Source organism: Cebus imitator, unplaced genomic scaffold (assembly GCF_001604975.1).
Source record: "Cebus imitator isolate Cc_AM_T3 unplaced genomic scaffold, Cebus_imitator-1.0 Scaffold136, whole genome shotgun sequence".
NCBI classification, from domain to species: domain Eukaryota; kingdom Metazoa; phylum Chordata; class Mammalia; order Primates; family Cebidae; genus Cebus; species Cebus imitator.
Window position 1 is genome coordinate 1,624,363 of NW_016107451.1, and position 14,405 is coordinate 1,638,767.

Here is a 14,405-nt window from a genome sequence, read left to right on the forward strand (position 1 = left end):
TGAGCCACCGCGCCCAGCCAGAAACCCCGTCTTTACTCAAAACACAAAATTATTCACAGGGAACAAAGCAAAAACAAAAACAAAAACAAAAAACATAGCCAGGCATGGTGGCACATGCTCATAATCCCAGCTGCCCAGGAGGCTGAGGCAGGAGAATTGCTTGAACCCAGGAGGCAGAGGTTGCAGTGAGCTGAGACAGCACCACTGCACTCCAGCCTGGGCAACAGAGTGAGACTCCATCTCAAAAAAAAACAAAAATGGGGGCAGTGACCCAGTGAGCCCCCTGTGAGCTGTGAACGAGTCCGTGGGAGCGCCCAGCAGGTCCCCAGGGCAGGGTGCTGCCTGGGGTGGGGCTGTGTGCATTCCTCCTCCTCTTGTCCCCAGATACAAGTCACTGTGCCCAGAGACGTGGCCCTCGTGGGCAGGACGGCCGCAGGATGGAGTGGCTGTGCTGGTGCGGCACCTGGGCTACAAGCCAGAAGAGTATAAGATGGGCAGGTGAGTGGTGCCCGCACCTGGTGGATGGGGGAGGGGTGGCAACCCAGGGCTCATCACTGCTGCTCTCCCAGGACCAAGATCTTCATCCGCTTCCCCAAGACCCTGTTTGCCACAGAGGATGCCCTGGAGCTCCGGCGGCAGAGCCTGGGTAAGAGAGAGGCGGCCAGGCGCGGCGGCTCACGCCTGTAATCCCAGCACTTTGAGAGGCCAAGGCAGGTGGATCATGAGGTCAGGAGTTTGAGACCAGCCTGACCAACATGGAGAAACCCCGTCTCTACTAAAAATACAAAATTAGCCGGGTGTGGTGGTGCATATCTGTAATCTCAGCTACTTGAGACACTGAGGCAGGAGAATTGCTTGAATCCGGGGAGGCAGAGGTTGCAGTGAGCCAAGATCACATCACTGCACTATAGCCTGGGCAGCAGAGCAAGACTCCATCTCAGAAAAAAAGAAAAAGCCAGAGGCACAGTGGTTCACACTTGTAATCCCAGCGCCTTGGGAGGCTGAGGCAGGCAGATCACCCGAGGTCAGGAGTTCAAAACTGGCCTGGCCAACATGGCAAAACCCCGTCTCTACTAAAAATAGAAAAGTTGGCCAGGCAAGGTGGTGCATGCCTGTAATCCCAGCTACTTGAGACACTGAGGCAGGAGAATCGCTTGAACCCGGGAGGCGGAGGTTGCAGAGCATAACTCTGTTTCAAAAAGCAAAGAAAAGAGGAACACCACACACACACACACCGGGTCTGGGGAGTAGGGAAGTCACATTCATTCTCCTTCACGACTCCTCCAGCTTCCCCCCTTCTCACGGTCTCGCCACACTTGGAGTGCAGACTCCGCCCAGCTCCCCGTTGGCTCCCCATGCCCTGGCCAATTGCCTTTCTTTTCCAACACAGCCACCAAGATCCAGGCTGCCTGGAGGGGCTTTCACTGGCGGCAGAAATTCCTCCGGGCTAAGCGATCAGGTTCGTGGCCCCGTGGGTGTTCGAGAGGGGCGGGGTCTGGGGTGGGGCCCCGTGGTGAGAAGATGGAGGTCAGCCATCTGGTGCCTCTCCACAGCCATCTGCATCCAGTCATGGTGGCGTGGAACGCTGGGCCGGAGGAAAGCAGCCAAGAGGAAGTGGGCCGCGCAGACCATCCGACGGTGAGCACCAGGATGCCCTTGGGGGTTGCAGAGCAGGACGTGAGGTGGTTTCACCAGGCCCCTCACCCCCGCCCCATCTTGCCCCACCCAGGCTCGTCCGAGGCTTCATCCTGCGCCACACCCCACGCTGCCCCGAGAACGCCTTCTTCCTGGACCACGTGCGCACCTCTTTTCTGCTAAGGCTGCGGAGGCAGCTGCCCCGGAATGTCCTGGACACGTCCTGGCCCACGCCTCCACCTGCCCTGCGAGAGGTTTGTGGATGCCCCCACCAAGTGAGGTGCCCTCAGAGTACACAGCAGAAGGATCTGGTTTCTTGGGGCCAAAGGATCGGTCAGGAGGCTCATGGACGGCCGGGACCAGAGCTGGGCAGTGAAGAGTAAGGTCTCTTTTGTTCGTTTTTGTTGAGATGGAGTCTGGCTCGGTCACCCAGGCTGGAGTGCAAGTGCCCCATCTCAGCTTGCTGCCACCTCCGCCTCCCTGGTTCAAGCAATTCTCCTGCCTCAGCTTCTTGCAGAGCTGGGATTACAGGCACCTGCCACCACGCCCAGCTAATTTTGGTATTTTTAGTAGAGACAGGGTTTCACCATGCTGACCAGGCTGGTCTCAAACTCTTGACCTCAAGCGGTTTACCTGCCTTGGCCTCCCTAATTGCTAGGATTACAGCCCTGAGCCACCGTGCCCAGGCAAGAGTAAGGTCTTTTGAGAGGACTTAGGAGGGGAAGCATCATCCAGATGGAGGGACATTGCTTATCCGAAAGCCAGGGTAGCATGGCTTTGATGTCTTCAGAGGGAAGGGCCCGCGCTGTCCAGGAGCTCTGACCCCACTCTTCCCCCAGGCCTCAGAGCTTCTGCGGGAGCTGTGCGTGAAGAACATGGTGTGGAAATACTGCCGGAGCATCAGCCCTGAGTGGAAGCAGCAGGTAGGAGAGCGGGGCTGGGTGAGGACACGGCAGCGGAGTTGGGAGCCACAGGCATAGCTCAAAGGGTGTCGGCCTGGAGGGGCACTTTCCCCAGTCTACCGTATTTACCCCAGTCTACCATGTTTACCCCAGTCTACCATATTTACCCCAGTCTACTGTATTTACCCCAGTCTATCATATTTACCCTGGTCTGCTGTATTTACCGTAGACTACTGGCAACCTCAGTTGGATGCCAGGCCCTGCTGGGTCTCATGTAGGAAGTGGAGGCTGGAGTACCTTTTGGGTGGCAAATAGGGTTCGTCTCATGGGCCAACTGCCCTTGATTGGTAGAGACGGCTCAGAACCCTGTGTTGGAAAGTCAGTGTCTTCACTGGGATCGATTGATGATGTCTGCCCTGGTTACAGCCATTGGTGGATGTGCCTTGTATTTGCCAGCTCAGTACTGGATGATGCTCAGGGACCCACCCAGCTTAGATAACCTACAGTAACCCTGAATATTAGTGATACATTACCTACAAGACTCCAGGATGGAGCTGAATCTCAGGGGCGCCCGGGCCTGATGGGGTGGGGAATCATTTCCAAAGCCAGTTTCACAGCCTGACAGCTGCTGGGAGTTCTTGATGGGAGCAGAGGGTAAGGAAGTGGGAGGTTGATGGGAGTGTGGGGGCCAGGGCTCAGCCTCCTGGTGCTGGGACCAGAGAGCGGGTGAGGGAGGCTGTCTCAGGTCCTGATGCTGGCCCTGCCCCCGAAGATGGTGCCCCCCCTCATGACACTCTTCCCCCACCTCCTCAGCTGCAGCAGAAGGCCGTGGCTAGTGAGATCTTCAAGGGCAAGAAGGATAATTACCCTCAGAGCGTGCCCAGGCTCTTCATCAGCACTCGGCTTGGTGAGCCCCTGACTTCCCAGCACTCCGGCCTTTTCTGGCCGTCCTGGTCCCCCGTCACCTTCTCTGACCTCCCTCCCTGCCATCTGGGTTGCAGGTGCGGACGAGATCAGCCCCAGAGTGCTGCAGGCCCTGGGCTCTGAGCCCATTCAGGTAAGAGCCTTCCCGTAGCGCGCAGTCCAGCAGCACGATTCTGCCGCCAGGAGCTGGAGGCAGGTCCAGGCACGGTGGCAGCGGAAGCGTCTGCCCAGCCCTTCAGCCTGGCCTCTGTCCCCAGTACGCCGTGCCTGTCGTGAAATATGACCGCAAGGGTTACAAGCCCCGCGCGCGGCAGCTCTTGCTCACACCCAACGCCGTGGTCATTGTGGAGGATGCCAAAGTCAAGCAGAGGATCGATTACGCCAACCTGACCGGTCAGCCAGAGTCCAGGGTGGCGGGGGAGGGCCCTGCTCTGATGCCCCACCTCTGACCTCTGCCCTCCCCCTCAGGAATCTCTGTCAGCAGCCTGAGCGACAACCTGTTTGTGCTTCACGTACATCGTGAGGACAATAGGCAAAAGGTGCCCTTTTGTGGGTGGGGGAAGTGGGGGGGGTCCTCGAGTTCTGGGCAGGGCATAACCCCTCCTGCCTGGTCCCCCAGGGAGATGTGGTGCTGCAGAGTGATCATGTGATTGAGACACTGACCAAGACAGCCCTCAGTGCCGACCGAGTGAACAACATCAACATCAACCAGGGCAGGTGAGGTGTGAGGGGGCCGGGTAGGTGCACGGGGCCAGGGCGGGGGTGGCAAGGGGGCCAGGTGGGTACATGGGGACAGGGCGGGGGCAGGGAGAGGGCTGTGGGGGCACACCAGGACAGGGCAGAGGTGGGGACAGGGCTATGGGAGCACACCGGGACAGAGCAGGGGTAGGGACAGGGCTGTGGGGGCACACTGGGACAGGGCAGGGGTGGGGACAGAGCTGTGGGGGCACACCAGGACAGGGCAGGGGTGGGGACAGGGCTATGGGGGCACACCAGGACAGGGCGGGGGTGGGGAGAGGGCTGTGGGGGCACACGGGTTAGGGCAGGGGTAGGGAGAGGGCCATGTGGGGGCAGATGGGAGGGCAGAGGCAGCAGGGGGCCATGCGGGTGCACGGGGGCAGGATGGGGTTCACCTTGGGGTTGGGGTCTGTCTCCGTGAGAAATCCTCACCCACCCTTTTCCCCCAGCATCACATTTGCAGGGGGCCCTGGCAGGGATGGCACCATCGACTTCACCCCCGGCTCAGAGCTGGTCATCACCAAGGCCAAGAATGGGCACCTGGCTGTGGTGAGTGGGGCCTGCTTTCCTGCTCTCGGCCTGGGTGGCGATGGCCAAGCCTTCCTTGGCTGTGGGCTTGGCAGACCTGGGCATCTCACCCATGGGCCTTAATCCAGTGGGCACCATACCTCCTCCCCCATCCCTTAGCCACCCGTGAGGGCCAGAGAGAGAGGCCGTTCCAGCCCCTCAATGCGGAAAGTTGTAAAGATGGCAGACAGAACAGCACAGTGGCTCCCACCTGTAACCCCAGCACCGAGGGAGGCCCAGGCCCTCCTCACCTGAGGTCAGGAATTTAAGACCAACCTGACCAACATGGTGAAACTCCATTTCTACTAATAATACAAAAATTAGCTGGGCGTGGTGGCAGGTGCCTATAATCCCAGCTGCTAGTGGGGGCTGAGGCAGGAGAATTGCTTGAACCCGGGAGGGGGAGATTGCAGTGATCCAAGATGGCACCACTGCACTCCAGCCTGGACAACAGGGTGAGACTCCATCTCAAAAAAAAAAAAAAGTTAGCCTGGCATGGCGGTGGGTGCCTGTAGTCCTAGTTGCTTAGGAGGCCGAGGTGGGAGGATCATTTGAGCCTGGGAGGTTGAGGTTGCAGTGAGCCAAGATCTCACCACTGCACTATAGCCTGGGTGACAAAGTGAGACCCTGAAAAAAAAAAAAAAAAAAAATGCAGTGCAGCAATGCAGGGAAGATACGGGATGACTGGGAGGTGCCAGGAGGGAGGAGAGGCCCACTCCGCTCAGGGCAGCGGGCATTCCTCTGGGAGTCAGGTGGGAGTCTCCAGGTTGGAGGCCACTAGGTCCCCCCGCTCCTGACTGCATTGAACCCATGCACCTAAGTGCTGGGGCCAGGCACGGTGGCTCCTGCCTGTCATCCCAGCTCTTAGGGAGGCAGAAGCAGGGGGATAGCTTGAGCAATATAGCAAGGCCCCACTACACACACGCACACGCGCGCATGCGCGCACACGGTCACGCCAGGCACAGTGGCTCCAGAGTGAGATTCCATCTCAGAAAAAAAAAAAGTCGTAAGTGCTGGCCCACCCCCATGTGCTCCCCTCACCACCTGAGCGTCTCCCTCTGCCCCCACAGGTCGCTCCACGGTTCAATTCCCGGTGATAAAGGCGCCCGCCGGACCCTCCCAACCCCCGATGCTTCGCTTACCTCCCCCCACAGCTGCCAAAGACTCGAACTTCAGACAGGGACCCAGGGATACCCCAAAGCCCCCCTGCAGACTCCCGCCTTCTGCCCAGTCCTCTCCCGAGGGAGCAGAGGGGCCGGGAGCTCCCTGGGGGTGGGCCAGGCCGGGCCACAGCAATGGCAAAGCCAGGGCCAGAGTGACCCGTGCCAGCCCTACTGCCGATGCCAAATATTTGAGAGAAGGGAACTTTTGCTGAGGTTTTCTCTGAGATGTTTTGATGCTTTATAGGAAACTATTTTTTAAAAAGCCATTTCCCACCCCAGGACACACTGGATGTGTTTTCCCTGACTCCAGCAGGGCCGGGAATGTGGCTGAGAAGTGGGGCGGGCTGGGCTCTGGTGCCCTCTTCCCTGGCCAGGCCACCCTCCTCCTCATTCCCTTGGCGCCTTGCCTGTCTGTTCGCCCGTCCCCCTGCCTGCCCACTGTACCTCGTGCGGCCCACTGTGACTTCCACCTGGGGGCTGGGACCACCCTTGCCTGCCTCCTTCTTCCTGCCTAAAGAATGCCCTTTTAGGTTGGGCATGGTGGCTCATGCCTGTAACCCCAGCACTTTGGGAGGCTGAGGCGGGTGGATCACCTGAGGTCAGGAGTTTGAGACCAGCCTGGCCAACATGGCAAAACCACATCTCTACTAAAAATACAAAAGCTAGCTGGGCATGGTGGCGGGTGCCTGTAATCCCAGCTTTTCGGGAGGCTGAGGCAGGAGAGTCGCCTGAACCTGGGAGGTGGAGGATGCAGTGAGCCGAGATCATGCTACTGCACTCCAGCCTGAATGACAGAGCGAGACTCCATCTCAAATACAAAAAAGAATGCCTTTTCACTGTCATGATCATTCCGCTTTGAGGGCGTGCTGGAGTGGGGAAAGACGTCTCAGACCATAGAGGTCCCAAGACCCTTGAGATCATCTAGCCCAGCCCTGATGTTTCAGAGCAGAAGGCGGAGAGGGGAAGGCCTTGCCCACGTCACACAGCAGGTGCTGCAAAACCAGGACTGCCAGCCTCCACGTGCCTCTCTGCTGCTCCCAGGGATGGGGGCCTGTAAAACAGGTCTCTTAAGGGTGGATCTGGCTCCCTCACCAGCCCTCAGCCCTGGGGGCCGCCAGGTGGGAAGAGCGCTTCTGCCTGGGTCCATGCCTTGGTACGGCAGACAGGATGTAGGGCTTTTTCTGGCCCCTGACCCCTCCCTGGCACGGGAACCTGGGGAAGGGGCTGGCCATGGGAGGAGCGGCAGGGGCATCACCTCTTTCTGCTGCTTCTCCCCACCCCTGCCCTCGGGGGCCTGGGGGCTGCCCAGCTGCCTCTGTGCCCTTTGGGGGTCTCAGCCCACTGCTGACACTTCTGCAATCCAGAGAAACACTAAATAAAGCAATATGTGTTTGCCAGTGCGGTCTCCCTGTGAATATCGGGAAAAGGGGGCCTGTGGGAGGCGGCCAAGGGCCTTGGGTTGCAGGGAGTTGTGTTCCATTTTGTTTTGTTCTTGAGACAGTCTTGTCACCCAGGCTGGAGTGCAGTGGTGCAATCTCAGCTCACTGCAACCTCCGCCTTCCAGGTTGAAGTGGTTCTCCTGCCTCAGCCTCCCGATAGCTGGGATTACCAGCACCCGCTACCACACCCAGCCAATTTTATTTATTTTTTTTTTTTGAGAGGGAGTCTTCGCTCTGTTGCCCAGGCTGCAGTGCAGGGGTGTGATCTCAGCTCACTGCAACCTCCGCCTTCCAGGTTGAAGTGGTTCTCCTGCCTCAGCCTCCCGATAGCTGGGATTACCAGCACCCGCTACCACACCCAGCCAATTTTATTTATTTTTTTTTTTTGAGAGGGAGTCTTCGCTCTGTTGCCCAGGCTGCAGTGCAGGGGTGTGATCTCAGCTCACTGCAACCTCCACCTCCCGGGTTCAAACAATTCTGCTGTTTCACCCTCATGCATAGCCGGGATTACAGTCCTCTACCACCACTCCCAGCTAATTTTTTTTTTTCTTTTTGAGATGGAGTCTCGCTCTGTCGCCCAGGCTGGAGTACAGTGGTGTGATCTTGGCTCACCGCAACCTCCGCCTCCCGGGTTCAAGCGATTCTCCTGCCCCAGCCTCCCAAGTAGCCAGGATTACAGGTATGCACCACCGCATCCAGCTAATTTTTGTATCTTTAGTAGACATGGGGTTTCACCATGTTGGTCAGGCAGGTTTTGAACTCCTGACCTTGTGATCTACCCGCCTTGGCCTCCCAAAGTGCTGGGATTACAGGCGTGAGCCACCAAGCCCAGCCATTTTTGTATTTTTAGTAGAGATAGGGTTGCACTGTATCCATCAAGCTGGTCTTGAACTTCTGACCTCAGGCGACCCACTTGCCTTGGCCTCCCAAAGTGCTGGGGTTACAGGTGTGAGCCATGGTGCCCAGCCACAGCTAATTTTTTTGTTTATTTTTAGACAGGGTCTTGCTCTGTCACCTGGGCTGGAGTGCTCACTGCAGTCTTGATCTTCTGGGCTCAAGTGATCTTCCCACCTCAGCTTCCCAAGTAGCTCGGACTACAGGCACGCACCAGCATGCCTGGCCTCCTAAAGTGCTCGGGTTACAGGTGTGAGCTGCTGCACCCGGCCTGCATTGCTGTTTTGGCCTTGTCTTCAGGAGTGAGGCAGGGCCCCCACCCTGGGGAAGGGAGTGGCCAGCAGGGGCACTGTGGACCCAGACTCATGCCTTCATCGACTGTGTGGCTGAGGATAAACCAGCATCACAGGCAGACCTGGCCCTGTGGTCCTCAGCCGGGTGGGCAGAGCTGTGGGCAAGACAAGGCCCCCATGCAGGTGGTGCAGTAGCAAGGGCATGCTGATGAGACGGGCTCAGACGGCGGGGAAGAGGGGTGCTGTGCACATGTCCTAGAGATGACATAGGAACTGGGTCCCAAAGGATTGTTCACTTGTTCTGGCTGGCGCAGTGGCTCACACCTGTAATCCCAGCACTCTGGGAGACCGAGGTGGGCAGATCACCTGAGGTCAGGAGTTCGAGACCAGCCTGGTCAACATGGTGAAACCCCGCCCCTACTAAAAATACAAAAATTAGTCAGGCATGGTGGTGCATGCCTGTAATCCCAGCTACTCAGGAGGCTGAGGCAGGAGAATCATTTTAACTCAGGAGGCAGAGGTTGCGGTGAGCTGAGATCACACCATTGCACTCCAGCCTGAGCAACAGGAGCATAACTCCATGTCAAAAAAAAAATAAAAAAGGGATTGTTCTCTCGTTCAAATCCTTTTTTTTTTTTTTTGAGATGGAATCTCGGTGTGTTGCCTAGGCTGGAATGCAACGGTGTGAGATCTCAGCTCACTACAACCTCCGCCTCCCGGGTTCAAGCAATTCTCCTGCTTCAGCCTTTTGAGTAGATGGGATTACAGGCGCCCACCACCACACCCGGCTAATTTTTTGTGTTTTCAGTAGAGACGGGGTTTCACCATGTTAGCCAGGTTGGTCTCAAACTCCTGACCTGAGGTGATCCTCCTGCCTCGGACTCCCAAAGTGCTGGAATTACAGGCATGAGCCACTGGGCGTGGCCACTCCTTGCTCAAATTCTGTTGCAAGTGACAAACGCTTGCTTGGGCAAAAAAAAAAAAAAAAAAAAAAAGGGCATGTATTAGCACTGGCACCTTGGTCCCAGGGCAGGGCTGCTGCTGGTGCTCACACGTTGTCGGGAATTGTCTGGAACCGTCGCTTGGCTCAGCCTTCTGCACGGTGGCTCCTTTCCCAAGCAGATTCCCACCTCAAGGTGAGGTGGCAGCAACAGCCACCCACAGCTCCAGGCTTTTATTCCGTCAGTTCAGTGTTGGAGGTAGAAAGAGCAAGTGTCTCTCCCAAAATTTTAAAGTCTTAGAGCGGATTCTCAGTGCACCAAGTTGAAGGAGGTACTCCGCCCTGAGCCAATCACCGCAGTGACGGAGAAGGGCCGGTTCTGATTGGTCAGGCCTGGATGGAGTGCCAGCCCCCCAAGAGAGCCCTGTGAACCTCAACCGGAAGCCAGGAGGACCAAGAGTGGGAGAGGAGGGCTGATTTCATTTTGGGGAGAGGGCTCCCAAAATGAAATCAGTGTCGCCTCCACAAGAAAGAATGAGCGGCCCGAGTGCCATGACTCACGCCTGTAATCCCAGCACTTTGGAAGGCCGAGGCGGGCGGATCACCTGAGGCCAAGTGTTCAAGACCAGCCTGGCCAACATGGTAAAACCCCCTCTCTACTAAAAAGACAAAAATTAGTTCGTTGTGGTTGTGTGCGCCTCTAGTCCCAGCTACTCAGGAGGCTGAGGCAGGAGAATCGCTTAAACCCGGCAGGCGGAGGTTGCCCTGAGCCAAGATCACACCGTCGCACTCCAGCCTGGGCAACAAGAGCAAGACCCTGTCTCAAAAAAAAAAGAAAAAAAAAAAAAAAAAAAAAGACGAGGCCGGGCACAGTGGCTCACTCCTGTAATCCCAGCACTTTGGGAGGCCAAGGCGGGCGGATCACGAGGTCAAGAGATCGAGACCATCCTGGCCAACATGGTGAAACCCGTCTCTACTAAAAATACAAAACTTAGCTGTGCATGGTGGTGCGCGCCTGTGGTCCCAGCTACTTGGGAGGCTGAGGCAGGAGAATCACTTGAACTCGGGAGGCAGAATCACTTGAATCTTGCAGTGAGCCAAGATTGCACCACTGCACTCCAGCCTGGCACCTGACAACAGAGCAAGGCTCTGTCTCAAAAAATATATATATATACAAAAATAAAAAAAAAAAAAAAGGGGGGGGGATGAGGGATGAAAAAAAATACAAAAAGTGGGGCATGGTGGCGTGCATCTGTAATCCCAGCTACTTGGGAGGCTTAGGCAGGAGACTCACTTGAACCTGGGAGGTAGAGGTTGCAGTGAGCCGAGATCGTGCCATTGCACTCCAGCCTGGGTGACCAAGTGAGACTCCATCTCAAAAAAAAAAAAAAAAAAAGAGAATGAGAGAATGAAGGCTTCAGGCTGCAACCACGGTGCCAGCAGATGGCTGCTTTTCCAGAGAGCGGCGTGCTGTGGGTGGAGGGAACCGTGCATGTGGGGCTTAGAGGCAAGAAAAGGTTTAGCCCAGTGTCAGGACAGCTGCCCAAGGAGCTTAGATTTCTAACCTGAGGCAGAGCATGTCAAACAGTGAGGTGCCACGTGAGAGACCACGCAACGTATGACGCCCTGGGCTCCACACGCTCCTGTCTGCACACCTAAATGTTGATGCCTCTCCTCACGACTCTGTTTCCCAAGGAGAAATGAAAGCACCACAATAATTTGTCCACTTTATCAGTAGTAACAGTGGCTCCAAGAAGCTGATAGATAAGATAGGTATTGAGGTAAGGGCAATTACACCCTTCATAACTGTGACACATTCCTTTCTCTAGCAAAGCAGAATACATGTGAGAGCTCTGCCTTTTTCTTTTTTTGTGACGGAGTCTCTGTTGCCCAGGCTGGAGTGCAGTGGTGGGATCTCAACTCTCTGCAACCTCTGCCTCCCGGGTTCAAGTGATTCTCCAACTTCTGCCTCCCAAGTAGCTGGGACTACAGGTGCGTGCCACCACGCCCAGCTAATTTTTGTGTTTTTAGTAGAGACGGGTTTCACCATGTTGGCCAGGCTGATCTCAAACTCCCAACCTCAGGTGGTCCTCTTACCTCGGACTCTCAAAGTGCCGGGATTACAGGTCTGAGCTGGCCTCCTTTGCACATTTCAAGACGACTGGCCCCTGTCTGCAAAACTACAGGCTACCCATTGAGGTGACTGGGGTGCCCCCTTCTCATAGTCAATCCCTTAGACATTTCCCTGTCTCCTTTGTACCCCTCCTGTTTCCATATCTGGATGAGAACAGGGCTGAAATGTATTTTCCCACCACCGTAAATTGTACTTGCACACACCCACCTTCTCTCTTTCCCTTACACACATTTGGAAGGTGGTACTGTCAGCTTTCTCTTTAAATAGCAATTTTTGCTTGCTACAAATAATTGTCTTTTTAGGCTGGGCATGGTGACTCACGCCTGTAATCCCAGCACTTTGGGAGGCTGAGGTGGGTGGATCATTTGAAGTCAGGAGTTCTAGACCCACCTGGTCAACACGGTGAAACCCGTCTCTAATAAAAATACAAAAATGAGCCGGCCGTGGTGGCAGACACCTGTAATCCCAGCTACTCGGGAGGCTGAGGCAGGAGAATTGCCTGAACCCAGGAGGCGGAGGTTGCGGTGAGCCGAGATCGCGCCATTGCACTCCAGCCTGGGTAACAAGAGTGAAACTCTGTCTAAAAAAAAAAAAAAAAAAAAAGGCCTTCTTTAGTCAGGAGAGTTGGGAGTGGAAGATTTGGGTGTATTTTTCTCTTGGGATGAGCAGGCTTCCATTCTCTCCCCCCTCCATCTGCTTCAGACGCCTCCTTTCAGGAACCTGCCTTTTCTCCTTTTCCCGCCCCAAATATACACCAGGAAGCTTTCCTAAGCAAGAAAGTTTCTGGCCGGGCGTGGTGGCTCACGCCTGTAATCCAAGCACTTTGGGAGGCCAAGGCAGGTGAATCACTTGATATCAGGAGTTTGAGACCAGCCTGGCCAATAGAGTGAAACAGTGTCTCTACTAAAAATAGAAAAATTAGCCAGGCATGGCAGCAGGCGCCTGTAGTCCTAGCCACTCAGGAGGCTGAGTTAGGAGAATCGATTCACCTGGGAGGCGGAGGTTGCAGTGAGCCAAGATTGTGCCACTGCACTCCAGCCTGGACGACACAGCAAGAATCCATCTCAAAAAAAAAGAAAAAGAATAAAAGGAAAGAAGAGGCTGAGTGTGGTGGCTCATGCCTGTAATCCTAGCACTTTGGGGGGTCGAGGTGGGCAAATCATGAGGTCAGGAGTTCCCGACCAGCCTGGCCAACATGGCGAGACCCTGTCTCTACCAAAAATACAAAAAATTATCTGGGTGTAGTGACGTGGGCCTGTAATCTCAGCTACGTGGGAGGCTGAGGCAGGAGAATCGCTTGAACCCAGGAAGTGGAGGTTGCAGTGAGCTGTGATCATGCCACTACACTCCAGCCTGGGTGACAGAGCGACACTCCATCTCAAAAAAAAAAAAAAAGAAAAAAGAAGAAGTAATCACACTGAGCTGGAAAATAATGAGATTGACAAGAAGGGAAGACCCAGCCATCAGCCGACACTCAAGTGTGTCTTCCCTCCTTGTAGACGGAGGAGAACCCACAAATTCAGACCCACGATGGGGGAGCAGGAGTCAACCTCGGGACAGTGAGTGAACGAGCCCACCCCTCTCTTTTCTCATCCTCCTCCCTCCCCTTCAAATGTGAGGATCTGCAGCTACAAGGGAGGCTTCCGCCCTCTGATAAGCTGGAGACCTGTCCTACAAAGGAACTGACTTTCTTTTTTTTTTTTTTTTTTTTATAAAGACGGGGTTTCACCATGTTGGTCAGGCTGGTCTTGAATTCCCGACCTCAGGTGATCCGCCTGCCTTGGCCTCCAAAGTGCTTGGATTACAGGCATGAGCCACCAAGCCCAGCCTATTCTTTAAAAAATTCTGGCCGGGGCCAGGTGTGGTGGCTCACACCTATAATCCCAGCACTTTGGGAGGCTGAGGTGGGTGGATCACAAGGTCAAGAGATGGACATCATCCGGGTCAACATGGTGAAACCCCGTCTCTACTAAAAATGCAAAAATTAGCTGGGCGTATTTGCACATGCCTGTAGTCCCAGCTACTCGGGAGGCTGAGACAGGAGAACTGCTTGAATCCAGGAGGTGGAGGTTGTGGTGAGCCGAGATCGCGCCATTGCACTCCAGCCTGGGTAACAAGAGCGAAACTCCATCTCAAAAAAAAAGAAAAAAAAAATTCTGGCCGGGTGCGGTGGCTCACACCTATAATCCCAACACTTTGGGAGGCTGAGGTGAAAAGAACAGGAGGTTAGGAGCTCGAGACCAGCCTGGCCAATATGGTGAAACCCCGTCTCTACTAAAAATACAAAAATTAGCCGGGCGTGGTGGTGCTTTCCTGTAGGCCCAGCTACTTGGGCGGCTAAGGCAGAAGAATCGCTGGAACCCAAGAGGCGGAGGTTGCGATGAGCCTAGATCAAGCCACTGCACTCCAGCCTGGGCAACACAGCGAGAGTCCTTCTCAAAACAAAATCTTTTTCTCATAATTTCCATGTGCCCTAGGGAGGAATCTTAGAGGTACTGCTTTGGAACAGGCCGTCTCTGGGTAAGGTCCAGAGCTCACAGGCCATCCAGAATTCACAGTGGGATGACTGCTGCTGCCGGCTCATGCTGCCAGGCTGTGACTAAGCCAGGGTCATGATGAGTCACCTACACCAGTAAAGGTGCCCTTGTCCCTCCCAGCCCCCACCCCCGATTCCCCAGAGCAGGCTGGAGGGTGTGTAAGGTGAGTGCAGAAGGGCTGCTTTATTCGTTAGACCATAATCCACAGCTGACGGATTTTTTTTTTTTTTTTTTTTTTT

The 14,405-nt window shown here is 55.4% G+C and overlaps 1 protein-coding gene across 2 annotated transcripts in view; it reads left to right on the plus strand.

Moving 5' to 3' along the window:
• The window catches only part of MYO1C (myosin IC), a 28,328-nt gene extending 21,002 nt beyond the window's left edge, over nucleotides 1-7,326 (plus strand). For both annotated transcript variants that reach the window (XM_017541679.2, XM_017541680.2), the window contains exons 19-31: nucleotides 330-498; nucleotides 570-646; nucleotides 1,391-1,459; nucleotides 1,554-1,638; nucleotides 1,730-1,889; nucleotides 2,475-2,558; nucleotides 3,351-3,444; nucleotides 3,539-3,594; nucleotides 3,719-3,854; nucleotides 3,930-4,000; nucleotides 4,081-4,178; nucleotides 4,649-4,748; nucleotides 5,837-7,326. In XM_017541679.2, coding sequence (XP_017397168.1) covers nucleotides 330-498; nucleotides 570-646; nucleotides 1,391-1,459; nucleotides 1,554-1,638; nucleotides 1,730-1,889; nucleotides 2,475-2,558; nucleotides 3,351-3,444; nucleotides 3,539-3,594; nucleotides 3,719-3,854; nucleotides 3,930-4,000; nucleotides 4,081-4,178; nucleotides 4,649-4,748; nucleotides 5,837-5,863 — 1,226 coding nt within the window. In that variant the 3' untranslated portion in view covers nucleotides 5,864-7,326. The remainder of the gene's footprint in view (nucleotides 1-329; nucleotides 499-569; nucleotides 647-1,390; nucleotides 1,460-1,553; nucleotides 1,639-1,729; nucleotides 1,890-2,474; nucleotides 2,559-3,350; nucleotides 3,445-3,538; nucleotides 3,595-3,718; nucleotides 3,855-3,929; nucleotides 4,001-4,080; nucleotides 4,179-4,648; nucleotides 4,749-5,836) is intronic.
• Nucleotides 7,327-14,405: the final 7,079 nt, after the last annotated feature.